A 27,716-nucleotide genomic window follows, 5' to 3' on the forward strand; every position below is an offset into this window, starting at 1 on the left:
CTGCCATAAGATAAAGATCTTACAATAAAAGTATACAAACCAGTTATTCTAAAGTATGTTTTTATTACAAATGCAAAGAAAGTTTGGCGTTAATTTTTTCGTAAAATCCTACACTTCCAAAACGGTGCTTACAGAGGTGTGGTATGGAGGACCTGAACAATGAAAGGGACAAGTGTGCATAAGAGATCTATCTTCTAAAGCTGTTTTATTGTTGGTGTTTTGTACTAAATGAGAATATTACAGCCACTTCCTTCTATTACCTCTACATATAGTGAAGCTAAGGTAACATACCTCATAGTATTTTTTTCCATTCTGTAATGCTTAGCAGACTTAAGTATGATTTCATCTGCAATGACTTTGCTGCAGAGTGATGCCATTGGTTAGTATTACACTTGACTTATGCTGACGTAAATAAGGAAGGAGTCAAATCTTTGATTCACAAGGACCTACTGACTGATCAAGTTCAGCCTTGAAACTCAGTCTTTTGAGTAATGGCACATAGCAATATCCCAGTAGAAAAATTAATAATATATGTAAAGGGAGCTTTTAGCATGCTGAGATACTGACTATGGACCTGTTATTGAAGAGATTTCTGTTAGGTAGGAGTTGATGCCAAGAATGTTTGACATATGAAGGGTAAGTCCATCAATTGGCAGGATATGTGAAGAAGTGATTCTGGAAATGGAGGTTATGTGGCAAGATATAGAGGCCTAGAAAATCTGCTAGACTCTACCGGGAGAGTCCATAGAGAGCTGTAAATAACTAGATAGCATTTAACTATGAAGCAACGGAGTAAGTAAACTATGAAGTAAGTTGTTTCTGTAATATGTCAACAGAGTTATGTGGTTGGCAGATTTCCACCAGGTAACTCTTTATACTGTCTAGGTTTCAGTTACTCTACCCGGTTTCTCTCTTGTTCATACAGTTAACCTACATCTTATAGTTTTTAACCCTTAAACTATTTATAACTCTTCATTTTGAATCATCTTGTGCCCAAATGTCTTTATCTGCAAGCTTTGTTATCTGATGTCAGCAGAGCTTGTGTAATAATTGTCAGCAGTCCACTGCTACATTTAATTGCAGGAAGTCATAGAGTCGCTAGGTAAGTTCCTGTATTTTTTTGGGGTGTGTGTGTGTGGGGTATCATTTAGCAATATAGTACATTTTATGAGCACTGTGAGCTTCTAAATGCACCGTAAGTAGCTAATTAAAAATATGGGGCATATATGAATGCATTTTATATCTGGACAAAAGATTTGACATGTTCAATCAATAGTATGCACTTAAACCCATGACAGAAATACAAGATTTAGGCTCCCTAGTGACTTGCAGAAGGCCTAGACCAAATTCTCCACAGGGAAGTTTGGGAAGGCATAGAAAGTAAACTATCATGTTTGAAAGGATTGTTAGGAGTGACCTTGTCTAAACTCATAAAAGCTTAAGTAGTAAATATGAAATAAATGTGAAGTGCAACATCTGAGGCAGTATTAAGAAAAAGAAGACTTACAAGAGATGAACCTGAGAGAACTGACTAGTCAGGTTGCTAAGTTTGTGCTATAGTGTGAAGGTAGTATGAAAAATAAAAGAATAGTGTGAATTGTGGCATCCCTAAAGAGAAAAATCAGCGTGTAGAGATGCTCAACTCCTAACAAAGAAGTGTCATATTGAAGGACAGATGAAGCATAAATGTATTCAAGTCAGGAGTGATACCCTATTGCAGTCTCAGAGCACAGAAATTTTCTCTTAACATGATAATCAATGAGTTAAGGATCTTTATATTTATGTTGTAATAACTGAGCTTAAGACCAAATGCTGAAATAAAATCACTTAATGCCCTAAAATATAGTGGTCTACTATAGGGAAGACTTGACAACAGGTCATGGAAAGCAAATGTTGAGTGAAATTTTATTCCGTCTGTGTTGTAGTTTTCATTTGTTTAGCACCTTTTGCTCAGTTATTTCAAAGAGCTTTATGAGTACATTACTAGTAAAGTCAATGAGATGTTTTACATTTTGAAACTAATTTGGAAATAAGAGGCAGAGAAAGAGTGGTTCTCCATAGTCATACATATTGTGAATAATCCTAGAGTGTGAGTCAGCACACGGACTGAGGTTTGCTCTGCTTTCAATTCTGAATTTTAGGTCATAGAATCCTGTAAGAAGAGTTCATTTGGTGTATGCTTATCTACAAATTCTTCTTATGCTAATTATCACCAATATAGACTTTGAAGTGATGATGCCTTTACTATGTGATAATTAAGTATAGATTTTTTTTCCCCAGATTTGCTTTTGTTGTTGTGGCTAGGGATTCTCAGCAACAGATTGTGTTTTCCAGATTGCTCTTTATAAGTCAAGCTGTACAAATGCAAATCTCCATAGTAACACTGTCGATTCTGCTGCCAATCTGTGCTCTTACAAATTTGCTTGACAAACTGAAGGTAGTTTCACAGGGGTATAAAAACAGCCTTTGTCATGTAGTTAGAATGTACAAATATTATCAACAACTTCACTGGCCATTTTTCTTACAGTTCCATGTATTGTATATCCTTTCTTATTTACAGTGTAGATTATTTTGTGTTTGGCTCACATTTGTCAAGGTGATGTGAAGGAGAATTTTAGCTAGTAGCTATATAGCATTTGTTTAAGTCAAATGTTGGCAAAACAGCTAATGGACACTATATAAGTTGTCTGTCAATGTCTGATAAAGTAGTTCTTGAGCAGTACTTATGGGGCTGTGCAATCATTAGACCGGACAGATCATTGTAGCTCCATAGGAAGTATTGAATGTGTGTCTCACCTTACAGTGATTTGATCTAATGCATGATCAAAATGCTGTTGGTGTGACCTAGTGGCAGGATGTACCTGTTTATGAATGGGAAGTGCTGGTGTGTTTACTGATGAAATGGGTGCATTTGGTCATACCAGTGATAGGCTGACATTTTTTTGAGAATAGCAGTGTGAAGGAAGTTATAACTGTTCACTAAGAAGCAAGGAAGAGGCTGTGGGTGGAATAAATTGTTCTGGTTTCCCACATAGAGTTGGAAATTGACCACTTTTCTACAAAATAAGCATTTTTAATCAATAATAACTGATACTCTGAGACTCGTGTATATTTAAGATTATGTGAGACTTATTTAGGTGTGTGAAAGTCCATGTAGTTTTCTATTCAATGATGCTACTGATCACAGAATCACAGAAGTAACCAAGTTGGAAAAGACCTTCAAGATCACCTAGTCCAATCTATCACCCAGCACCATCTGATCAACTAACTCATGGCACTAAGTGCCTCATCTAGTCTTATTTTAAACACTTCCAGGGACAGTCACTCCACCACTTCCCTGGGCAGCCCATTCCAATGGCCAGTCTCTCTGTGAAGAATTTCTTCCTAATATCCAGCCTAAACCTCCCCTGGCACAGCTTGAGACTGTGTCCTCTTGTTCTGCCACCGGTTGCCTGGGAGAAGAGACCAACCCCCACCTGGCTACAGCCTCCTTTCAGGCAGTTGTAGATGGCAATAAGGTCTCCCCTGAGCCTCCTCTTCTCCAGGCTAAACAACCCCAGCTCCCTCAGCCATTCCTCATAGGGCTTGTAATCCATATGTGCAAGTCTTGCAAGGTGAAAGGTATGTACTATTGGTCTGTAGTAACTTGTGGGGAAAATAATTTTAGATCATGTTGTGGCTGGATCTAGTCAATGTTACATGGTGACTTGATATTCAGAAAACATTTTTATCTTGATTTATAAAGTTCAATATTGATTATTTGTACTGGAAGTCCAAAGTAAAAAAAATCTAAATTGAGATTTTTAATGGATATAACCCATCTGCTTTTTATATATTTTTAGTTCATCTGTGGGACAGACATCTCATGAATATGCGTGTGCAATCAACTGATGAACAGAAACAAATATATAAGGAGCAGACCATTTAATAAGCTATAGATAGTAGATATATTTTAGCTTTTTGAAAGTCTGTTGTACTAGAGAAGCCATCTTAATGTCTGCACGCTTTTTAAACTGTTTTTATAAATTTGTAGTGGTTACATTTAATTTTATTTTTTTAGATAGGTTGTGAAAATTTTATTAGGAACAGTTGCTAAAACATACCTTGGACGAAAACTAATCCTGACCTTTATTTCCCAAGCAATAGAAAAAGAATTGGTGCAGGTGCTAAGTGGATTTAATTTTTTTTAAAATTTTTAATTATCATGAGATGCTATATGAGTTTCAATTGGCAGACCTCATACCATGATAAATAGTCAGCTGGATGATAACTACACTTGATGATAACTAGCTCACGGTACAGCCAGCAAGCAAGACATTGCAACTAGCTTTTGTAGATTCAGTGGCGTTGTTTGCTTTGCTTCAGTATGCTCACATTCAATCAACTCTGTCTTACAAGCTTCTGATCTAACCATATACCTGCAATGATGCACTCAGGCTCTTCTGCTGAATAGAAGTTTCAGAGTGAAATGAGTGTTCTGCATTCTCAAATATTTAGTGATTACTCCATAGCTCTTTTCTGCTGAGAGGCTGACTTGGTGTATCTCAGCTGATGTAGAACTGCATTGAATTGGTGAATTTGGATTAGTTTCTAGCAGATAAAAAAATTATTATTATATTGTTAATTTCAGTATGGAATGGGGGTGGAAGGGGTGGAGCTGGCACATGACAGCATCTCTGTTGTGTATTCCGAATCTTAGGACTGTATTTGGTAATCTTTCCTGTGATTTTATCCTTTTTTGCTTTCCTTGTATCCTTCTGATGGCAAGAGCTAGGGAAATCTACTCTTAGTTATGGCCTAAGGTGGAATTCCTCCACAGTACTCTATAGTTAGTATTGAGTTACTGTAAAACGATGTGATGTTTCTTTCTTTTTCAGACTTACTAAATTCTTAGGGTGTTCAAAATTCTAAAGAGGAAGGAAGGATTAAACAGTTTTGGAGGGTGGAAATAAATCTTTAAAATTGTGAAATTGTTGGATAAGGATATTTTAAGCACTACGGATCACAAAGTATTCATTATGATAAGGATTTTACATTATTAGAATTTGAAGATGTGAATAAAAAAAACCAGATAAGGTCTTCATAAACCCTCTTAAATACACATGTCTAAAATTCTTCTTAAAAAACCCCAAAAAAACCATATACAAGTGCTGGATTATTAGTGTCTATTTTAAACATTTAGTTTTTTTGAAGTTGCCAGACTTATGTGTGCAATTGTAAAGCTTCATATGGACTGCAAAGAAAAGTTTTTTAGACAAGAACTTTCCAGAACATACACATTTTGCAGAAATGTGAGCAGCGATTGGAATTATTATTTTCTTATCCTAACGGACTACCCTGGAAAAAACAGGATTCCTTTACTTGCATTCACCCAAGAGTTTTGTTCTGGGTTTTAAAATAAAATTAGGATGAGGAAAAAAGAGAAAACTATTGATTATCAAGTTTCCTTTTCTGAAGATACTTGTGAAGCTTTTTCTTAGCTTCAGAGAAGTAATTTTAGTAAGAGAAAAAAAAAGATTAATGATAGTGGGAGAAAAAAAAAATCTCTAGACTTTTTCTTTGTTCTACAAAGAAAATAATTTTTCAAGAATTCTGGTGAAGGAGTTTCAGTAGCTCCTTTCAGGAAACATTCTATGTGCTTTCAATTAGAAACTAAATTGTCCCACATGCATTTCAAGCTCCATACACAAATCGCCTTTTCACTTGAAACTTTTTTTCCTCATGTGGTCTCTTGCCAGAGGACACTCTTCCAGTATGACAACATACATGGTTGCTTAAGGTGTTTTTGAAATGTAAGTAAAAGAAAAACTGAATTTCTTTTCCTTAGAGTCTGTCCTTAGGCATCTTGGTAAAACATATCGTAAGCCCTTCTATTATGCATGAGTTCAGAAATAAATTGAAGTATGATCATTATACAGAAATATGTTGGCTAATGATTCAATATAATGGTTTTAATCTGGTGTAAAATCTTGCCCTTCTTTTCTCCTGTCTTTCTTCACATCCCCAAGTTTTCTAATGTAGTCCAGGAGTGGTGTCAGTTGTTCTTCAAGAGTAACAGTGAGGCAAATGGGCTTATTCCTGGACTTGTCTGGGTGATGGGCTGTTGGTCTTTGTTTCACAGTTTGGTGGTGGTGCCTAATTCATGCAATTTCTTCTGTATTCATCAAAACTCATATTTGCCTGTTTATATGAAAATGATAAATAGAGAATTCGGCATGGATCTGAGCATTTTACTAAACTGTGAAAACTTGATAAATTTAAATACACCTAATTTACTAAAGAAACTCATTCATTAGTACAAAACTCACATAGCTATAACCTCTTTATAGTTTCCTGTATTTTTTCATTCCATATTCTAATAGCCACATTTTCATTTCTTCAGACTATAAAATTCGTTGGGATTTTACAAAATCTATTTAACAGGTTCTCACAGAGTTGACATAGTGGATTTTTAAAAGATGACAATAGCAATGTGATTTTTGGAATCCTTCCTAATAATAGGGTTTTTTTTTCCTACACACTGGACCCAGACATGGACATTTTCAGTGTTGTCAGTTTATGGTTTGCAAAAAGATGAAGTTCGATCAGAATTCCTTAAATATACTTTAATCTAAATTACTATGAGACTGTTTTGGCTTGGGGTAGATGGAAAAGATTAGAGAACAGGGAAGAGAAGAGAAGTTTATATGTTAATAATAAATGGATTCCTTTATCTTATATATTTTTTAGTGTTCTAGTTAAAGAGAAATCGGTCAGTCTTTCTAAAGGTATTTTTGGCTAAGGAAGTACTACTGTTTAGACACTTTGTATAAGTGACTGTGCTTTTACTTAATTTAAGTCATTGATTGAAATATTAATATAGCACTGATTTAAATTTAAAATTCAGGCTGATCATGTAGGCCCAATATCAAGGCTTTCTTTTCCCGAAGAATGGAAGCAGTCTGCTTTGAGGTGTTTGAGAGAACTAGCAGCTCCTGTACTATGGCTCACTGTGATTTACAGATTTGTACATGTTACCTAGAAATATAAGAAGCTGGATTTACTGACATAGTGGTGTCTCAGGCCTGTTTATACAATGCATTAAATATAGTTTCTGCCATCTTTAATTTTCTGCCTTCCTTCTTCTAGTGTTGGGCTTTGGTTGTTTGTTTGTTTGTTTGATTGACTCTGATGTCTTTGTTCCTATTATGTCTTTACTTTTTAAAAAAACTTGAGCTTTGTGTTAATTTAAAAAATCCTTCTGATTTATGATTCCATTTTCCTTCCATTCTTTGATCAGTAGGAATTTACCAATTGAAATGCAGGCACTTTGGCATTTTTATGATACCGTCACTATTTTTCAGAAAAAAAGTCATCTTTCTAGCACTGTCTGTTATGCTTTTAGGCAGTTTTATGTAAATAGAAAGACCTTGAATTGCATTAACATCATTGCTTTAGCCTTTTATTTTAGAGTTTCAGCTCAAACTAATCTAATCAGAACAACACACTGATGTCTTAGGAGCCTTAATAAAATACATCAGGAACAAAAGAAGGATCAGTTTGCAGCACCCTGGCTTTCCTACAACCAAGTGATGAAGTGTCTTATAATAAAGCTGGGATTAAAAGGTGGTTTTGTTTTGTGTTTTAATTAATATTAGGTTCCAGCTGTGCTATGTAGTGTGGATTTTGAATAGCAGTTAATAATGATAAAACCTTGTTTTTATCAATTTCTGAACAACAGAACACAACTCATCTTCCACCATTATGTTAGAAAGCATATAATAGAAACTGTCTCCTCTTGGATATTAATATTTGGGATATTAGACTAGCATATTGTGTTAGTCTCAAAAGTATGCTAGTCTAATATCCCAAAGACATGTGGAAGGACAAAGCAGTAGGCACCTTTGATTTAAAACTCATTTTGGTCTAGAAGCAAAGAATAACAGATTAATGTGAGGAAAAAGATCTGGTTAACTGTCAATTTTGTGTGGGTGTGTTAATCACCCTGACAACTAAGCATCATCATGAAATCCCGAGTGTAGGCATCTGGTTATGTGGAATTATAATTAATTTGTATGTGAAAAGTGGTTGTTCAGAACCAATTGCAGTGATACAGATGTCATATAGGGAATATAATGAAAGTGTAATTTCAGAAATGACTGTGTCTCAGAGGGGTTATTAGTACAGACAGTGATGGTTGCAGAGATCATGGCAGAAGTACTTTATCATGAATATAAGTATGAAGAGTTCTGTTCAATGCATTTCAAATTATAAGAAACTATCCCTGATAATTTTTTTAAAAATTATGTTCTCTGAGCTTTTTATTAAAAGACATTAAAAAGACAAAGTGGCATCATTCCAAAATGATGTAATGGATAAAAATCTGGTTTCCTTAGGCCATAAGAACTTCATGAAATGTTCAGAATCTTTCTTGGTTAGCTGTTCAGACAAATTTTACATCCTCCGGATGACCTGAAATAGTAAAACAATCAGTATTAAGATACCATGCATGTAAAGTGGTAGTATCCTTGAACTGGTACCCCAAAAGTATATCCCTGAGTTAAGTACCCCAAAAGAAAAAATGCATACATAGAGCAACATAAATTCAAGAACTGAGCCTTGTGAGAGTCTCTGAACATTTGCATCTGATTGGAAGAAAACCCACACAAAATAATAAAGTGGGAGTCATTTTCTGATCTTCTCCAGAATCCTAAAGTCTGCTTCATTTTACCATCAGGGATAGAGAAGAAAAGCTTTTAAGTCAGCCAGCATCAGATTGATTCATAAAGCAAACAAGAAAAGTATTATGAGGCAAGGCTTCATGCTATGATAGACATCTAGGAATACTCATCTTTGGCAGTCTATTCATCTTTGGCTAAGGGGGTGGAAACTCTGGTTTGTCTCCCTGGGTAATGTGTGGAATCCTGTTTATATTCCAACTCACTTTATGTGGCCTTGGGGAGCAAAGTCTGGTCTTAGAATTAGCTGTAATTTTTGCTGATCAGATAGTGGTATGACTGGCCAGCTATTTTTCCATGACTTTTGCAGGAGAACTGTATGACAAATCTGTGACATACATTTATTTTTTAAAACATTTGTGTAGTGAAGATACTTGTTTTATCTGAGACAAACAGCTGGTCGTGATTTAGAGATTCCCTGTATAGGTAATTTTCAAAGAGTTCTTTCTTTTTGTAATGTGGAGAGTTAGTTGTATAGAAAAAAAAAAGGAAAAGAACCGTTCAGATACACTTTTTTCCTAAATGCCCAATGCAAAATTAGTTCACTGTCATCACATATTAGAGGTATTTTAAATATACATACATAGATCTGCCATATATTTAATGTAATAAAGCATGCAGACCTACTTAAGTTTAGGTATGCATTTCAACTGCACCTAAACTGACTCTTGCAGGCAGTGCTGTGGTTTATCGAGATATCAATAGGCAATTTCAGGTCAGAATTGAAACTGTTATTTATCCAATCATTACTTTTTTTTTTCATCCCTTCAGTGGAAAGCAGACTAGGCAAAATAGAATAGGCAAGACAGAGCACATCCAACTGCTGCTTCTTTTTATTGCCATGGTTCCTAAGAGCTCAGTCATTGACTAAGGCATGGTACAAACAGAGAAGGAAAAACTGCCCATGACCCTAGATGTTTGCACACTAAGATCATGAAAAAATTAGAGGAGTCTGAAAAATGAGATAAAACTGGTATGAGCTAAATTATCTTAATTTACTAGCAATTTGACAGTAACCTGGCTACTTAACTGTAATCCTATAGATCATAAGTACTGATCTATTTCTTCATAGGCAAGCTTATGTGTAACTTATGAACAGCTTCTTTTACTTCAACCAAAAATGCATGCCAAACCAGACAATTTCAGTATGGGTGTCTTGATTTTATGTCCTGTCTTGTGTTGCATTTCAAGTAATATTTGTTCAGTTAAACGGAGCATGCTTGACTAATTTGTCTCTTTCAGTTTTTTAAAATATATTTGGTCACACAATTTTTGGAAGGTATTTTATAAAGATGTTTATTATCAGTAGATTTTAATTGAACAACATGCCCTAAATCACTCCCACTACTCAGTCATTAAAGAGCGATTGGTTGTCAAAATCACCAATAAGCAATATGCTGGTTGCTAAACAGAACAAGAAACATGTTGATAATTTGTGATACTAAACCAAACCAAACCAAACCAACAAAAAAACCCCACCAAAAAAAAAAAAAACCCACAAAAAAACCCCAAACCAAACCAAACCAAACAAAACAAAACAAAACAAAACAAAACAAAACAACCCCACAAAAAACCAAACAAAAAACCCCAAACAAACAAACAAACCCAACCTTTATAAGCTTGTGGCTTATAAAGTAGGCAAGATTCAGAAATGTGCTAGGATAAGCTGAGTTAGAATACTAAATATACACAATCCATAGTTGATTATTTTTTGATTGTTAGTATATCAGTTGATTGTCAAGTTGTACTTTGTTTGCTTCACTCAAGAAAAGGGGATTTGAGAAATGGAAATACAGCTAATTAGGGCCCACAGTGTTAGGTGTTTGTGATTCCCCCTTCCTTGAATTTTATGATGAGCTGAGAGAGGCACAATTTGGAAGACACATTAGGGCTCAGCAGTAAACTAATGTTTTGTGCTGAATGAACCTAGCTTCTCAGCAGACCAGGTATAAACATATTTTTCATGATTATAAAGTTAGTTCAAGTGTGTGTGTAGAGCGCTGGGGTAGAAAGGACAATGAAAGGCAGACATCTACCATGGAAATCTTGTACTGTAGAGGGGAAGGACTCTAGGCTAGAACCAGGACTATATCCGTCCTGTTTCAGTTTTGTTTTCTGATAAACTGTTCAGATGGCTTGTGAAAGGGGAAAAAACATCCTCAAATTCTTAAATGATGATGTTTCATTTTAGCTTTACATTGTTCTATGTAGCTATATGATGTTTTCTATTGAGCTGTCTCGTACCAAGACACAAATCCTGTGTTGTATAAGAGACTGAGTGCTGCTGTCTTCAAACTCTTTTTTAATAAAGACCAGTATTCTGGTAATATATGTCTTAACTACTGCAATCTACTTTTCTTTTACCTGTGGATTAAGATGCATCAAAAATAGTATGAAAATGTGAAAACTGAAATTTAATTGCTACTGTAGAGGGTGCTGCATCAACCCACTATATAATTATTATCCTTAATATGTCAAATTTAAATATAATGTCTTTAAATAACTTATTTCAGATATTAGAAGAAAAATTAAGAGGAAAGTACAGTGAAAGATTTTTAAATGACTTAATGCTTGAATTAGTAACACAACTGAATTAGTAAAGATTTGATGTTCAGGCAGGAACAGCACCATTGTGTTTGGATTAAGAAATTACTTGCTGGCTTTGTCACCGTCGACATTAATTATTGATAGGGGCTTCAGAAATAGCGCATGTGCTGTCGGAGTTAACTGTAATATAAGATAGGGACTGCAGTGATGCTTAACAGGATTATAGAGAGGGAAGCACCTGTAGCATTTGGAGTTACATGCTTCTAATCACCAGACTTCTATATTATTGTAATAAATTCATGAGTGATTAAAATAATGGAAAGATGACTCATCAGGCTTATTTCTATCGTGTTCCTCCACAGGAATTACATAGAAGAACCCAGCTTCAGCCTGAGCCAGCAAAGACGAAGGCTCTTCAAACAGTTATTGAAATGAAGGTATGGTCTTTGCATGTTTTCCTATACATTATTTTTGTAGTGGGAACTTGTGTACTGGGATGGAGTTAATTGTCCTCATAGCATTCAGTATGGTGCTATGTTTGGAATTTGGGACCAAACAGTGTTGATAACATACTGTTGTTTTAGCTGTTGCTGAACAGTGCTTACAGCATCAAAGCTTTCTGTTTCTCACTCTTTCCACCCCACACCCCCCAACTCCTCCAGCCTCCACCCCCCTGTCCCTACAGCAAGTAGGTTAGGAGTGGGCAAGAGACTGGGAGAGAATGCACTGGAACAGGTGACCTGAATTGACCAAAGCGATGTTCTGTACCACAGTACCATAGAATGTCATGCTGAGCAATAAAACTGAGGGGAGGACTTTCAGAGTTAGGCATTTGCCTTTCCAAGGAGCTGTTACGAACAGTGAGGCATTGCTTTCCTGGAAATGGCTAAGCAGCTGCCTGCTGATGGGAGGATCTGAACATGCTGGAGCATGTCCAGAGAAGGGCCACAAGGATGATCAGAGGGCTGGAGCACCTCTCCTATGAGGACAGACTGAGAGAATTGGGGCTATTCAGTCTGGAGAAGAGAAGGCTCTGAGGAGACCTTATTGTGGCCTTCCAATATCTTAAGGGGGCCTACAAGAAAGCTGGGGAGGGACTTTTTAGGGTGTCAGGTAATGATAGGACAAGGGGGAATGGAACAAAAATAGAAATGGGTAGATTCAGATTGGATGTTAGGAAGAAATTCTTCACCATGACAGTGGTGAGACACTGGAACAGGTTGCTCAGGGAGGTAGAGGAAGCCCCATCCCTGGAGGTTTTTAAGGCCAGGCTGGATGTGGCTCTGAGCAACCTGATCTAGTGTGAGGTGTCCCTGCCCACGGCAGGGGGGTGGAACTAGATGATCCTTGAGGTCCTTTTCAACCCTAACAATTCTATGATTCTATGAATTCCATAATGTGCTTGGCTTAACATATTAAACTGGCTTTATCTTGGCCCTTGAGTTTTTTTCACTTTTGCCTTTTTGAGTCTCCCCCCTCTCCCACTTAGCTACCTACCAGGGTTAACACAGACACCTTGATTTAAAATTTTACTATGACATTGTTAAATGCTTCTTTTCACTTCTCAATTTATTTTGCTGTGAAAATAATTGGAATTCCTTTTCCCCTGTTTTCTTAATAAGACTCGATTTAAAAAAATCAAGAACAGTATTGCTGAATAAGAGAGCCAAGTACTGCAATTTTCCCAGGCTGATATAAAATATTTTTCTTCTTGATCTTCAAAACCAGCAGTTTTGTTTGTGATTAGTTGGCCAACATTTTACATCTAACCTAAGAAAATATTCATTTCATCAGCAATGTGATATGACAAAATGTGATGAAACTTCCTATCTTAGTCCTGAATATAGTGTCCTCTTTTTGATATATAATATTACCAAAGTGTTGTGATTTTTTTCCCTCACAGTAGCAAAAGATTAGAATAATAATTTAGAAAGTGAAAACTGGTATTTTCACATAATTCTGTATGTCTGGAATGTACATCTCTAAGAAAAATACTATGAGGCATGAGGTAATTTGTGAGTTGGCAGTGCTGCCTGAAATACATTAATGATGGTCTTTCATTTCAGTCTTAAAGGGAAGTGCAAATTAAAGGCCTTGTTTTGCCAGTGACTTCTGTTATGAGCAAATAAGTTCAGCATGTCTGAACATTGTGATAAATACACAGTTAGAACAACAACGTGTCTTCGTAAATACAGTTTCTGCCTTTTAATAGATAATAATTAGTTTGGATTATATGAGTTACACAGAAGGAACATCAGTTTCAATATTCTGTCTTCTGATGTGTATTTACCTTGAACCTTCCCTGTTTATTCTAGTTCAGAAGTCTATGTTTGAAATGTGAAGTGGGTGTTTCTTGCAGTAACTTCTTACCCTAAATATATGGGAAAGTAGGCTACAGGCTGAGGAATTTCTTTTTTTGTATTAATATTCAAAATTCTACATGTAAAAGATTTGGGATACAGATATAGTGTGCTAGAATAATTTATGGTCTTCCATGTGGGTTAACAATGTGAAGGTTGCGTTGCAAAATAATCTGTAATTTCTCTTCCTGCACCAGAACTCTGACAAGAATGTGGATGGTGGGGACGTGACACATGAATGACAGATGAGGACTGTCGTTGCAGCCACCCTGGCAGTGTCTGTCCCTGAAGACAGTAATAGCCTTTTCTGTTTGCCTCCAGGAGAGCTGGGTGTGGTGCAATGTTCCACTTAAAAATGTGATCTTTGTAGCGAAGGCTTTCCTTTGTCATGGGTGAGGCTGTAATCCTGTTGCCAGAGCATTCTGATACGGAGCTGCCTTTTGGCTCTGAGGCATACAGCTCTTTCTTTTCCTATGAACACACGCCCCTTTGGGGTTGCCCTGTCTAAAACAGGCCTAATATCAAAAGGAAAAGGGACAAATGTAAGATGTTGAAATCCACATGATTAAACGGCAGTTTTCATTGCAAGTTCCAGCTTTGGAATGTTTTCAAGTAAATTTAAATTGTCTTAATCCAGACAGCATTTGTTTTGAAAAAGATGTGGAGCATTTGTTTTGAAAAAAATGTGGAACATTTGTTTTGAATGATCACTCATTGAAGCAGTAATTTCCCTACAGTGTTGAGGATAGGAGGAAGGAGGGGATTACTCTGTAATATGGCAGTCTGAGGCTCCAAGCAGTATACATTTCTCTTTACCGCACCCAACTGCTTCCACTCCCTCGCCACATTAGCTTTTGTCTGAGTCCCCTCTGTGGCTCTGCCAGGAGGCAGCTTTCCCTCCTTCCTAAATCCCTCTATTCTTTCCTGCAGTTTGCTATTTTCTCTTGACACTACTGAATGCTTTCTGTCCCTTTTCCCAGTCAGTTCTTCCTTTTATCCAATGAGGTATACCCATTTCTCTTACCTATCACCTCATATGTGATTTATTTATTTATTTATTTACTTAAAGTCCTAAACATCATTTGCTCTGTGCTGCCTTTCCTGTCGTGTCATGCTCTTTGTTTCTCTCTGAAAACTTTGTGAGTAACTACTTGGCTTTTCCTGTAGCAGTTGTATTTTATGCAGAACTGTTGTCTCCTCGAACCGTGTCTATCTTCTGTATTTTTATTTAAAAAAGAAAAGGGCAAACAAAAAAGAGAAGACATTCACATCCTGTGTCTTGACTCTTGTTTCTGTTGCTTTGTTTATTCCTTCTCAGAGATCTGTTGTCTTTCCAGAGGTGTTACACAGGCCTTTCTTTCTTATCTGTCTGGTTTCACTTAGATATGTTTGCTTCCACGTGTCCCATGTCTTTTGCTTATTCTTTCCCCTTACATTCTTTACTCTCTGTTCTCTTGTCTGCAACAGACCAGAAGCTGCTCTTTCTTCTGGAAAGTAGTCACAGGACAGAAGGAGGGCTATATGCTTCCTTTTCCCATGTGCTGCCTTTATTACCTCAAGTTCCCCTATGTTTTTTGATCTTTAAAGGTTGCTTCCAACCCAAACAAGATCATGGTTTTGTGATGTTGTTTCAGACATTTCCAGACTGATGATACTACTCGAGAGAGGAAATCAGAAATGAACTGACTACCCATATGGCATAGAGCTCATGTATTGACCACCCTGAAATATCTATAGTCTAACAACAAGAGTTATAAATCCTTTAAAAATGGTAGGCTGTAAAATAGATTTATATTTGTGGTTTACCTTACTTGCAGAAAGAGCCATCTTTATATATTGATCCAGCTTTGATATTTCAGGTATGGGTTTGATTCTCAAAATGTGTGTATGTGTGTTTGCAGTGCAACATATTCTTACTAAGATTGCATGAACTTCCTCTTTCCCTTATCTTCCAAAATAAACCTGAATATTCTCTCTATTAAATTGACAAAGTTAAAAAAAAGAATATAGTAAGAGTCACTGTGTATGGTCTGTTGATAGCATGTGTGCATATATGCCTTTAAATGCGAGTTTTATTGAACCTGAAGTCTCAAATATTTGCTTCTTATTTCTTGTTGAATGCTCTACAAGCACATTGGTATTTTTTTGGGGGGGGACATATTTAAATTTACTAGGTATTTGAAATGATGTTGTAAGACAGGCTGGAATGCTCTATTATGTACAAATGTTTTGCCCTTCCCCCTTCCACTAAGTGCTCAGGAAGTGTAATATTGCAATCTTGTTGTAAGGACTGGATATATAAGATTCATGAAACATTATTGTGGAAACTTGTTTATAGTATTGTTCTTCTTTCCACTGTGGAGTATTATTTTCTTCAGCATTAGGACACATACTAGTTGCTTCATGTTCCAAAAGAGATGGATTTCTACTAGGTCCAGCATAGAAATGTTCCTAACCTCTCTCACAGAATATCTTCAACACTATTCTATTAAAGGAGATGAGGAAAAAGTTTTGGTTAGTGCTGGAGAGAGAGGATAGGTTAGGGAGAGTACCCTGATCTATATCACTAATTTAGAAGGCCTGACTGGAAAAATCTGCAAAATGTTGTATTGTTGTAGAACACAGAAGATGTTTATTAGTACCATTTAAATCTAACCTATTTCCTTAATATTGCTGGAAAGGAATCTTTTTTTTTTTTGGTGATTCAACACAGACCCATGTAATTTTTAAGAATGCTGCTAATGTGGATAAGTCTTAGAGGTTTGGAGAAAATATTGCATCTGTTCCTATTTCAGTTTCTGAAAGATTGCCAGACCCTGTGCCACAACAGCAGGTTGAAAGTTTTCCAACTAAACTTTTCCTTGGGAAAATGCTGATTCAGCTGAATCAGATGATTTTATGGGAATATGCCTATTCTGTCAAAACTTTCAGTGGAAACAAAGCTATCTAACTTTCTTTCCATCCTGTAAGTCAACCAACCCAGCTCCTTTGGGGCAGTACACATTGGGCGTTCTAGGCTGTGTCTGTATTATCTCTGACCTACAAGGTTTCTCACTTTCTAGCAGTTGTACAGCTATGAAAACTTTCAGGTTTCCTGGGCAACCCACCAGCCTGTCTAGTGTATTTGCAGGCTTGCCAGCCCTATATTGTTCAGACATAATGGAACAGAACCTTTGACTCCTTGAACATCCAGTGAGTGAAGGTGATGCCTGGCTTCTCTTCAGTCTTGTCACCACTGATATTTGTAATAAATCATTCTGAAACAGATTTATTCTTCAAAATTTTTGAAGTTTTTAGCTTTGTTCCAATAAAACAAATTTAATTTTTTTAGGTGCCATGACCCAATACCCTGAACCAACCTTAGGCAGCAGGGAAGGTCATGCTAAGATTCAAAAATTCCCTTGGAGTAAATAAAAGCAGACTGATGCCAAACAGTTGATGAATTGGGTTCATTAGACCCAGTGAAAACTCTCAGTAATGGACTGGAGCAGAGTGAAAATGGGAAGAAAAAGGAGAGGAAAAAATAGAAAGAAGATGAGAGAAAGATATCACCACTCCTTGGATCCAGTGATGTTTTCACAGGCATAGTCCAAGTCCTTCAGTGGCAAGTGTGCATCCCAGCAGAGTTTTCTGTGCTAGATGCAGCAAGTAGACCCTAGAAGTTGCACTCCTTTTATACCATTTTGGCAGGGAAGGGGTGGGGGAGGTGGGTGTTGGTCTCTCCAAATCACAAAGGGAGGTGAGGGCTCCAGTGCAGTGTCTGCCATTGGCCTTTCTGTGGTGCTGTTGGAGTGGTAATTCCCACCAGAAATGATCTCTTTTCATCGTTAAGCCATCTACCAGGCCAGCAGCTCTCCTCCAGAGATATTGAGGGTTATCAAAGCTATTGCCCTGTCTATTCAGATCAGGTATGTGGCAGATCATTTTGAAATGATAGTGTTATTGGGGTCTCACAATAGGAAAGTTAGTTTTATGCAGCTGTAGTCACAATATGCAGAGATAGATTAAGAATAAACTTTTCCTTGGAGCGTTCAAACTTGTGATAAAGTAGAAGTCCAGAAAATGGTTCTGAAAGTTACATTAGATATTTCTCATAAAGCCTACTTGTTCAGTGATGTCTAAACTTTATCTTCTGTCACGCGAACATCTCCTTCCTCAAAAATCTTGTTCCAGACTTCAGCATAATTTTCCCAGGCAACAAAGTGGGGCTCTCAAGCCTGGAGTTCCCTAATTTGTTTTTTCAGTCCAGTCTTGAGTGTAAGTGCAACATTTGTCTGCCTCTAGTTGTCAGGGATCTCCCTTGGTTTCCACAATTTTTCAAAGATGGTAGAGATTGGATTTGCAAGGACATCAGTTGGTTGTCTCAACACCCTTGGATGTAGCTTGTTGAGTGCTATGGATTTGTATGGGTTGAGTTCTCACAAGCAAGTCCTGATTGAGTCCTCACTGTTGATAATCCTCTTTCTTGAGCCCTTTCAATAAAGCACAGAGGCCTGGGAGATCTTATCATTGATCACTAAGGGAAATGCTTGTTTCCTGCATTGTTCAGATTAATTTGAACTTAAGATCACTTGCTCTGGGTGCTGAGGGCAGTATGGATCGCTTTTTTTCTATGCAGATGTTCTAACTGGGGCAATCTGTGCTATCATTTATCAAATGAATGTGACAGCTCACTTTTCTAGGCAAACTATCTCTGTATCCCAAATACTTTCATTAATAGAAAAATATATGGGAATGTTCTTTGTAGTTCATTGTGTGACATTTGCAGAAAAACTGTGAAGTTCTAATGCTAATTTTGGTGGGACCGTTTCAAACTGCATAGGTAGAATCCTCTCGTAGCTCCTATAGTTCAAATTATTGGGTTTGACTCACTAATAGTAGAAGAGATATCAGCAAATAAGTTTTTATTTACATTACAAAAGAAGAGTATTATTAACTAGGGTAAATAATGTTTGAAATGTGTTGTCCCACACAGGAACAGGATTAGCTGAGAGCAAATGTCCTTTATTTCCTTAGTTGAAGGCATAAAGGATATCCAAGATACTCTGCTCAGGCACTCTAGTCAACAGCATTTATACATAGCCTGATCTCACTGAACCAGAATCCTTTGTTTGTTTAAGTGGGATTTTTTGCCCTGACCTCAGTGAAACAAGAACATCAGCCTGATTTTTTTCTTTTTTTTTTTTTGATGAGTGGTTGTTCCTTCATGTTCTTGAACTGTTTGTCTAATTTTCTCAATCACAATGTTTTCAGTTTCTTAATAGATGTCTGCAAACAGGGCCCTAAAGGGGATTTCCTAATGAGTCATTTTGCAATGCTCTTTTAAACAGAAAAGTATGTGAGGAGTTTGGGTAATCAATTTTTTAATCTTTCTGAATCTCAATGAAGAGATTGAGTCAATTTCCAAATGACTTGCAGCAACAACAACAACAAAAACCACTACATGTTTTCAGTGCTGTGTTGGCACACATGGCAGCCATTGGCTGTAATGTAGAAATTTTTTAGTGGTTGTGGTTTTGTTTATTTTAGGACCCATAATAAAAAGTGCTAAATCCCCTCTTTGTGATGTGGGTGAACTAGTGGAGGAAAAGTATATGAGGAGACAACTTTTCTGCTCTTGAAAGCAGGCAGAATTCTATGGAAATAGGGAAACAGCCTGAGGCTGAGCTGCATAATGAAGTGGCCTGTAGTCCTGCTTTCCTAGGCAAAACTTCATGTTTAAGAGTTTGGAAGAGCAGCCAGCCTTAGATGGTTAGCAAAGAAGGGAGGTATGTTATCATGGTCACATGGAAAAGAGAGCATCTTGCATTCACCCTTCATCTCTCATTGTGTAGGAATGAAGATGGAATTCTGACCACAATGTATTCTCTACAGACTACACAACAGAAGATATCATTGCATATTCTGGTGGTGAAAGAGGTCTACTTCTGCATTTATGACATTTTCTAGTACCACCTCTTTTTTATCTTATTATGTGATGTTCATACAATTATAGTTATACTTCTGCTACACTTTAATACACATTTCATATAATTTTCAGTACTCTCTTTTTTATAACATAGGATACAAAAATAGCTTCCCTTGAGCGCAATATAAGAGATCTTGAAGATGAAATACAGATGCTAAAGACAAATGGAGTTCTGAATACAGAGGACCGAGAAGAAGAAATCAAACAAATAGAAGTTTACAAGAGTCACTCAAAGTTCATGAAAAACAAGGTACTGTCTATTAAGAAAATAGCATAATGCTGTTTAAATAATGGAAGTAAAAGTTCTAACTTGACACTTTTCAACTCAAGCAGTTCCCTGCATCCTTTCATTTGGTAAATCCCTGCTATGCAATACAAAGTAGCAATGGAAAAGTGAAACATTTTGGATAAATGATGCGTTTACATTTTAATTTGGGAAGAGCTCACAAAGAGGTTATTTCATCACTTCTGCAGAGGCTACTACAATCCTAAATCTATAGCACATTCCCTTTCCCCTTTCTTATGTATGGTGGTTTAGGGTTGGCTTTTTGAATTAGTTCATAATGTTGATGTGCACCATTTTGGCAGAACTTTAGTTGTGCATTTTTTTTTTCTCCTGGTTTTGACTGTAAGGAGTGTAGTTCATTGATGATGCCAAGTTGTAATCTTCTAGTATTTTAAAGACTTGCAATTTGATGACTTTGTTCCTGCAGAGTACCTTTAATTTCAAATTATCATGCATAGATAATTGAGTTGACCACAGCAGATAGTAAATGTGTAATGATGAAACAATTTCCTGGTATCAGGCTCACAAAACAGTATTGCTTGATCATTGTTTTAAAATATATCAGATGTGATGTCTAAATTGATGTCCCAGCTGGTTTTTTTACTTCCCTTCATTTTGATATGCTCAGCTGCTGTCTAAGTAAAGATGAACACTCTAAATAGTCTTTTTTTTTTAACGTGTGAATTCTAATATTTATTTTGTGACATTTTTATAATGTCCTTAAATTTGTAATAAATATATATAATGTTAACAATTCATGCTCATTTATTCCCAGCTCTCTACCTTGAATAAAATACTGAATTAGAGTACTCAATAAAAAGGAAAAAAATGGATGGAGATTGAAGCTGATGCTCCCATTTTCACACAAATAAATATAGGGTTTGGAAATAATGTTTTAAAAAATATTATTTGTAAGCTATATTAAGGTGAGGTGAAACAAGTCACAGTAGTCTGAAGTGGAAACACTGAAGAGGAAATCCATCCATCTCATGTCCTGCAGTGATGTTAAGGATTTAACTGCAATGCCAGAATAAAATCTGGGTGAACAACTTTATTAATAATGTTTATTATGAAATCTTACTTTATTTTCAAAGTCTTTCTATCCTAGTTATTTGTTTGTGTTCTTGTTCTATTTAATATTTGGGGGAGGTTTGTGTGTGTGGAAGTTGATGGATCGATTCACTTTTTCTGAAATGTGTTTTTGCAGCTCTGAAAAAACTGCTTGAGGAGGAACTGGTACTATTACCTCTTTAGAGGTCATGTAAGCAAAACCAGTAGGAGTTAATTGAGTTCAAGCATAGTTCTCTGCCTACCGTTGTCTGTTGGTGCTAAAAATACTTAGTAGCGTAGCTGTTTAAGTAGAAAGTCTGCAGTACCAGGTAGATGAATATCATTACCGTTCTTTTGGAGTTAAACAAGCTGAGATTCAGAAAAAGTATGCAGCTTGTCTATGGTCAGAGAATGAAATAGTGTCAGCATCCTTTTGGAGAATGTGAGTTCTCTGATTTTCCATTTTCTTGTGTAAATTAGACCTTCATTATTTTCTTGACAAGATGCTTTTACTTTGTCTGAATTCCACACTGAGTGTACGAGGAAGAAAATTCGTCACTCTTTGTAGTGTTGGATACTGAAGATTTTTCCATGTTTGTGGAGCTGTTGCTGTTGCCTAGTTTGGAAACTGTAGGTTCTTGTTAACTCTATCACAGGAAATGCTGGTGTCTTGGGACATTGGGACACATTTTTATCTTTGGTGGGGGGTTTGCTACCGAAGAAATGGACATGTTAGTGCCCATATGGAATTAATCCAGATTTATAAAAAAACTCCAAATAAAATTATTCTGAAGTTGAAAAAAAGTAGCTCTTATGGATAGTAAGTGGCATTATCATCAGGAAAATTATGTTGCCTATTTAAACATTGTTAACTTAAAGCAATTCAGTTTTAGGAATTTATAGCAAAACTTCCTAATGCACCACAGAAACTCTGTTGATATAAAAATAATTCACAAAGCCTATATTTTGTAACAGTCTTCTGATGTTTCTGAGAGGAAGAGCTTCAGTATATTTCTGTATCACAGAGAGCAGATGATAAGACTATTAAACATGCATTGTTTTGTCACAATCTTCTGATCTCTGATAAATGTCACGTTCTGATGACATTTTGTCTCCTTTCTTTCACCAGCCCTTTTCTTCCACTTAAAATTGAGATTTGCAGCAAGATAATATTTTTATCATTCATCTGAGAACCTTTCAAGGTGGAAAAGTATTTTTTACCTGTCAGCAAACAGATCTTATTATACCTGATCTGTTGAACCTGAAATTGTTGATAAATTCTGATAGACAGAAGTATTGATTGATGGCAGAGCAGAACAAAACTCTTCTCACAGTTAGCAGCCTTAGGTGCTAGAAAGCTCTTAATGCTTTACATTTATTCTTGAAGTATTTGTTTAAATCTGTTCTTGATTTAAATAAATGGGAAGTTATTAAATGGAGGCCAATACTGAATATTATATATTGTACATGAGTGGCAGGCAATCTTGGGAAATGTTCCTTTTCTTAAGTTATTCTTTGTAACATTAACTCATTTCAAATATATAGGCTTTAATTTTGACTTGCAGTTAAATAGAATTTATAGAAATGAGAAAGGATATTTAGGTTTTATTTCTTTGCTTGCCCACTTAATGAGGACTCCCCTTGCTCAGGTTTTGAAGGGACAAAAATTGCCATTGCTCACGTAATACTGAAACTGTCAAAACAAATCTTCAAGTTTTCATAACTAAATGATACAAAGCTTCAAAAGTCCTCATTAAGGATATGAAGAAAATACATAGGTTAATATGCATTTAAAAAAATAATTTCTGCTTTGCAAGATTTCCCTTTCTTACTAGGGTCCATCCTTTGGCTAGCAGCCAAATATTTAATGGAACACTGATGTTTTTTTCGGGTGTAAATTTGCGCTCTGGAGTTTAGGTAGTTCTTTGAGTATTAGAACTCTTGTGCTATTGACAGGAATGAGTGAAGAAAGTCTAGTGACATTTAGTATGAACTGAGCAAATTACTGTTGAGTTTTAAGTATTAATTAGGCTGTAATAAGGCACTCTGTGTATAAGAACTTTTCACACTGTATGAAGGAAGCATGCAAATTCTAGGTGATCCTGTAAAAGAAATGTACAGGAGAAGAACTAGAGCATTTTGACCAGTATAACATTTGGAATCTACAAATAGACTTATAGTCTACTGTATGCAGCCACTTCACTCCATTTTCATTGCTACTGGTTTTCCTTTACTTAAATCCTTCACTTCAAAAAGCAGTTTTCATTTGATGCATAATCAGTGTGGCTTCATTTAATGAAATTATTTACTTAAAGATTTAGCCCATTGATTTTAATATACAGTATTCAAGGGAAGAGCTCTGATTGTTTTGGTTTGGTTTTTTATGTCTCCCACTTTATGTAATGTCATGTAAGATTTTGCTGTATAAAAACAATAAAGTAAGAAAGAGGATAATGGCTTTCTGGAAGCTGCCAGTGTCTAACAAGCTGAAATTATGGGAGGTGACAGAGAATCATAAATTGAGAAGGAAGACAGAGGAACTATGGTTTAGGAAAGGCAGTGAAGCAAGATCATGTTGGGCAATGTTGAAAAAGCGGTGACAGGCAAATTACACATATGAAATGTGTGAGGTGGTGGGCAGGTCAGGGTCAGAGGACAAACTTGGAGTTCTTTAGATGCTACAGCATTTACACCCAAACTTCTAGGTTGTTTTCATGGTAGTCTTTTTAAAGTACAAAAATGGTTTTGCCTTTGTCTTTTTGTTATACTGAGATCAGGAGATCTCATTGAATTGTGACTGTTGGTTTTTCACCCCAGTTAAGATACTGCAACATGAACATGTTTGTACACATATGCTGGAAACAGAGATTTATGTCATGTCCTGTATACTTTGTTTTTTTGCACACTATTAGATAATGCAGTTTTGTGTGTATATATATATATATATATTTAAATTAAAAAAATATAGCCAGGTCTTAAAATGTATTTTTAAAAAATTACATGGTTTGTTGTTATGCATTTGCTATTTTTGATACTTTTTGTTTTAATTGAAGTTTTAGTACATTTTCACTGTTATACTTTAAGAAAACACCAGCCAAAAAAGCATAACTACTCAATAAGTTTTTTTGGGTGGGTTTTATTTTATTTTTGTAAAAAAGTAATTTGAGATCTCTTACCACACTTTTAAACTCCTGGCAATATGTAGGTCTTGTGGCCAGAACTTTATACTAAACAGATTCTGTTTCTAGAACACAGAGAAAATACCTGCAAGGAAAATAAAGCTTTTTTTTGTTGCTGATTATTTCTCAGGGTGTAAGTTGTGTCATGGAAAAAATCAGGAAGAGTTTCTAGGAGAGATTAAGTGTCTGTGCTGTTCACATGGATCTCATATAAAGCATGTGATGTAATCAGATTGGCTGCAGATCTACATTTTGTCTTTATATCTTGTAGATAGATTTTCCCATTGTTCATTGTGTGTACATTTCTGTCTCAGTTGCCATACTTTCTTAGGTGTTCTGGCAAGGGATGCGGGAAGGTGGTTTGCTTTTAAGAGAAAGTTTTCTTTTGCAGTTTCTTACCTGCAGTCTTCACCTTTTCTTCACATCTGATTTCTGTATGCTTTTTTTTTCCCCCCCCCTTATTCTGGTATTTTCAGACTATGAAGGTGATTGATTCTAGTGCAGATTCTTGATTTTGATACAGTAGCTCAGAGAAGGCTAGCCAAGCACAGTAACTAGCTAGACAAACATGTAAACATTTATAAAGAGAAATAAGGAATAAATATGTCGACATGAATATGGACTATAGTTGGAATAAACATTTTTTAAATTCAATTTTTAAGAATACACTCATAGTGCAAAATAGAAATACTTCAATCAGCAGTAAATGTTTCCAATGACTGTGCCATATGATATTCAAAATGTGAAATATTTTGATATGTGGATCTTTAGGATGTAATTGAGTAGGATCAGATTGTGAATACAGGTTCTTCTTTATTTTTAATTTTCTTTTTTTCTTTTTCTCCTGGGGATTTTTGACTCACCTTTCATTTAACCCTTCTAAATTTCTTGCATCTTGAATATCTGTTGGGATGCACCTGATGGAAGAGAATGGAAAGAGCTCTTCTAGCATTTCTGTGGTTGTTGCAGAATTGAAACTTGAATTTTAAAGAAAAATATCTAGGTGTTACAGTCATCAAGATGATTTTCCAAACACAAATGAAGTGTGGTTTCTCTGAGTTATGCAGATGCCCTGAGGCATCTTATTTCAATAATTCTCATGAGGTGATGTATCTGAACTCATCTGGTGACAACTGTTAATACACAGAACTTTAAGAAAGGATAGCTATGTCACCTAATTCACCATCCTTTAGCATCATTCTGTGTATTGTCCAGAGCTTTTTTCAGATCCATACATTCTAAATCCACCACAGTTCTGTGTTCTGTGGCTACCTTGTGCAAAAGGAAGAATAATCACAATTCCATGACATTTACTGACGAACCTTAAATTCGCTTAAATTCAGAAGCTGCCTTAGTGACTGCATTTCTGCTGTTTCCCCTAGGATATGCTTTTTACAACCTCACAGACCTTTCACTCTGTGGAATTTTTTATAACATTTTCCCCAGACCTCTCTTAAGTTAATCTCTTTGGCTTGGCTTTCCTAATACCTGAGAATTCCATATGAACTGCCAGGGAGTTAAAAAGGGACTTGGGAATGGTGGTCAGCAAGTCATTTGCAAGAAGAGTAAGGTTAAAATTCTACTTCCTAGTTTTCCTCACCTTACTAAGATGCCTGCTTTTCCGTATCAGGCTCCTAAAAACCCCTGGATTCACACTGGCCAATGAAAAAGCACAAGAATAGTGCTGTTGGAAGAAATAGCCTATTGGATTGAATTTATACTTTTATGAACAGTAATTTTTCTATGCATTTTTGGTGTTCTGCCAGACTTGCCTCACACAGGATAAATTCCTTTGAACTTAAGTGAGGTCTGTGGTGAATTTATAGGCCAAATCATCATGTATTATCTTTAAAAGTTTCCTTTTAACTTCTGCAACAGCAGGGCAATCATTCTTAAGACAGGGCATGTTAAATTACAGGAAACTATTGAAGTTTTGAGTATCAAAGTCTGCAAAGTAATTTTCTTCCAGAATTTACAGGTGTCTGAATTTTCGTATCATGGTCATTCACATCTTTCAGATTTAAAGTGCAACTATGAATTGGAAATGAAATTAATGATCTATTTTTCCCCCCCATTACAGATTGACCAACTGAAACAGGAACTCTCAAAGAAAGAATCAGAACTTCTTGCCTTACAAACTAAGCTTGAAACCCTTAGCAATCAAAATTCAGATTGCAAGCAACACATTGAAGTGCTTAAAGAGTCTCTTACTGCCAAAGAACAGAGAGCTGCCATACTTCAGACAGAGGTATTGTATCTTATAAAATGCAATAGAAATATTTGTCAATAACACATGTCAAGGTGATTATGTGCTTGTTGCAAGTTTATATAGAAGGCAGTTTGTTAAAGAATAGTGAATCAATTAAAAACCCTTTAAATGCCAATATATTTAATATATGTATTTTTTGGTAGTACACCTGCTCTCATTCTGGAGGTAGTTTAGAAGCACCTGTGATTGCATTTTAAGGAATTGTTTGTGCCTAATTCTTATTGGCTTCAATGGGAGGAGCCTGGACATTAATATTTTGATTGCTGTGATTTCATTCCTTGTTTTTGCATTTTTAGCTGATTGACTTTTCCTTTTGGTTGCTCTGTCTTTATGCTTCTTTTCTGCTGTGCATTTTTATTCTGAAGGGTGAAGCTACTGATGTATTTTAAAGGGATCTGTTGGAAGGTGCATAGTATTAATCTTTGGTTGTATTTTCATGTAAAATCTATTTATTTGGAAGTATGAATAATTCCAGTCTTTAAAAGAAGCCAGTGTATTAGTTAGGTAGGCATCTAGAAAGCTAGATCATAAAAACAAGGGTAATGGAATACAGTTGAGAGAGTTGTCACATTTTATGGAACTTGTAAATCCAGTGTTAAAAATGTTGTCTGTTAGTTAATTTCCTGTGCATTTTAAACACTTCATAGATGTGGAGCACACAATACTGACTAGAAAATAAAATGAAGAAGTTTTAATGTGTACCCCTTTGTCCTGGTTTCACTGGGATAGAATCCTAGGCCAGCCATGGTCTGTAGACTATTAGCAGTTTAAAGTCAGCCAGGGCAGCTGACCTGAGTTGGCTACAGGTGCATCTCACACCATAAACATCACACTCAGTATAAAAGGGGGAAGTTTGCTGAAAACATGGAGATACTCTTGTTGGGTTTTAGGCATCTTTTGATCCTTCTCTTTGCCATCCCTGGAGGGGCTTGCTTCCTATTCTGCTCCTAAGGACTGCTTTCCTGTTTATTGTGATTATTTCTGCTGCACGAGAAACAAACCTAAACTTATTGTTCTCATGGAAGCAGGGTATAAATATTTCGAAGATTGTGATTATCCCTCTGTGCTGTAAGTCTTAACTTCTGTACATTACAGAGATACAGATGAAATTTTGGAATGTCTAGCTTGTGTTTAGGAGGCTAGCCAGCATGTGTATGTAATACAAAATAATCGTAACTGAGCAAGGGTAAGAACTCCAGCAATTTTGGCAGACCTCAATTTAGCTTTTGAGTAGTAAAGATTACATATATTAAATCTTTGTCTGTGCGAATGTGTTTTGGAAGGTTTATATTGTCTGTCATAGTGCTGATGGTGATTAGTTCCATTTGCTCTCCATTAAT

The 27,716-nt window shown here is 36.1% G+C and overlaps 1 protein-coding gene across 1 annotated transcript in view; it reads left to right on the top strand.

Annotated features, from left to right (window-relative positions):
* The window catches only part of ERC2 (ELKS/RAB6-interacting/CAST family member 2), a 306,850-nt gene that overhangs the window by 70,318 nt on the left and 208,816 nt on the right, over nt 1–27,716 (top strand). The window contains exons 4-6 of the mRNA XM_054387620.1: nt 11,627–11,701; nt 19,687–19,842; nt 26,188–26,355. Of these exons, the coding sequence (XP_054243595.1) occupies nt 11,627–11,701; nt 19,687–19,842; nt 26,188–26,355 (399 nt within the window). The remainder of the gene's footprint in view (nt 1–11,626; nt 11,702–19,686; nt 19,843–26,187; nt 26,356–27,716) is intronic.

This window comes from Indicator indicator, chromosome 15, assembly GCF_027791375.1.
Source record: "Indicator indicator isolate 239-I01 chromosome 15, UM_Iind_1.1, whole genome shotgun sequence".
NCBI classification, from domain to species: Eukaryota; Metazoa; Chordata; class Aves; order Piciformes; family Indicatoridae; genus Indicator; species Indicator indicator.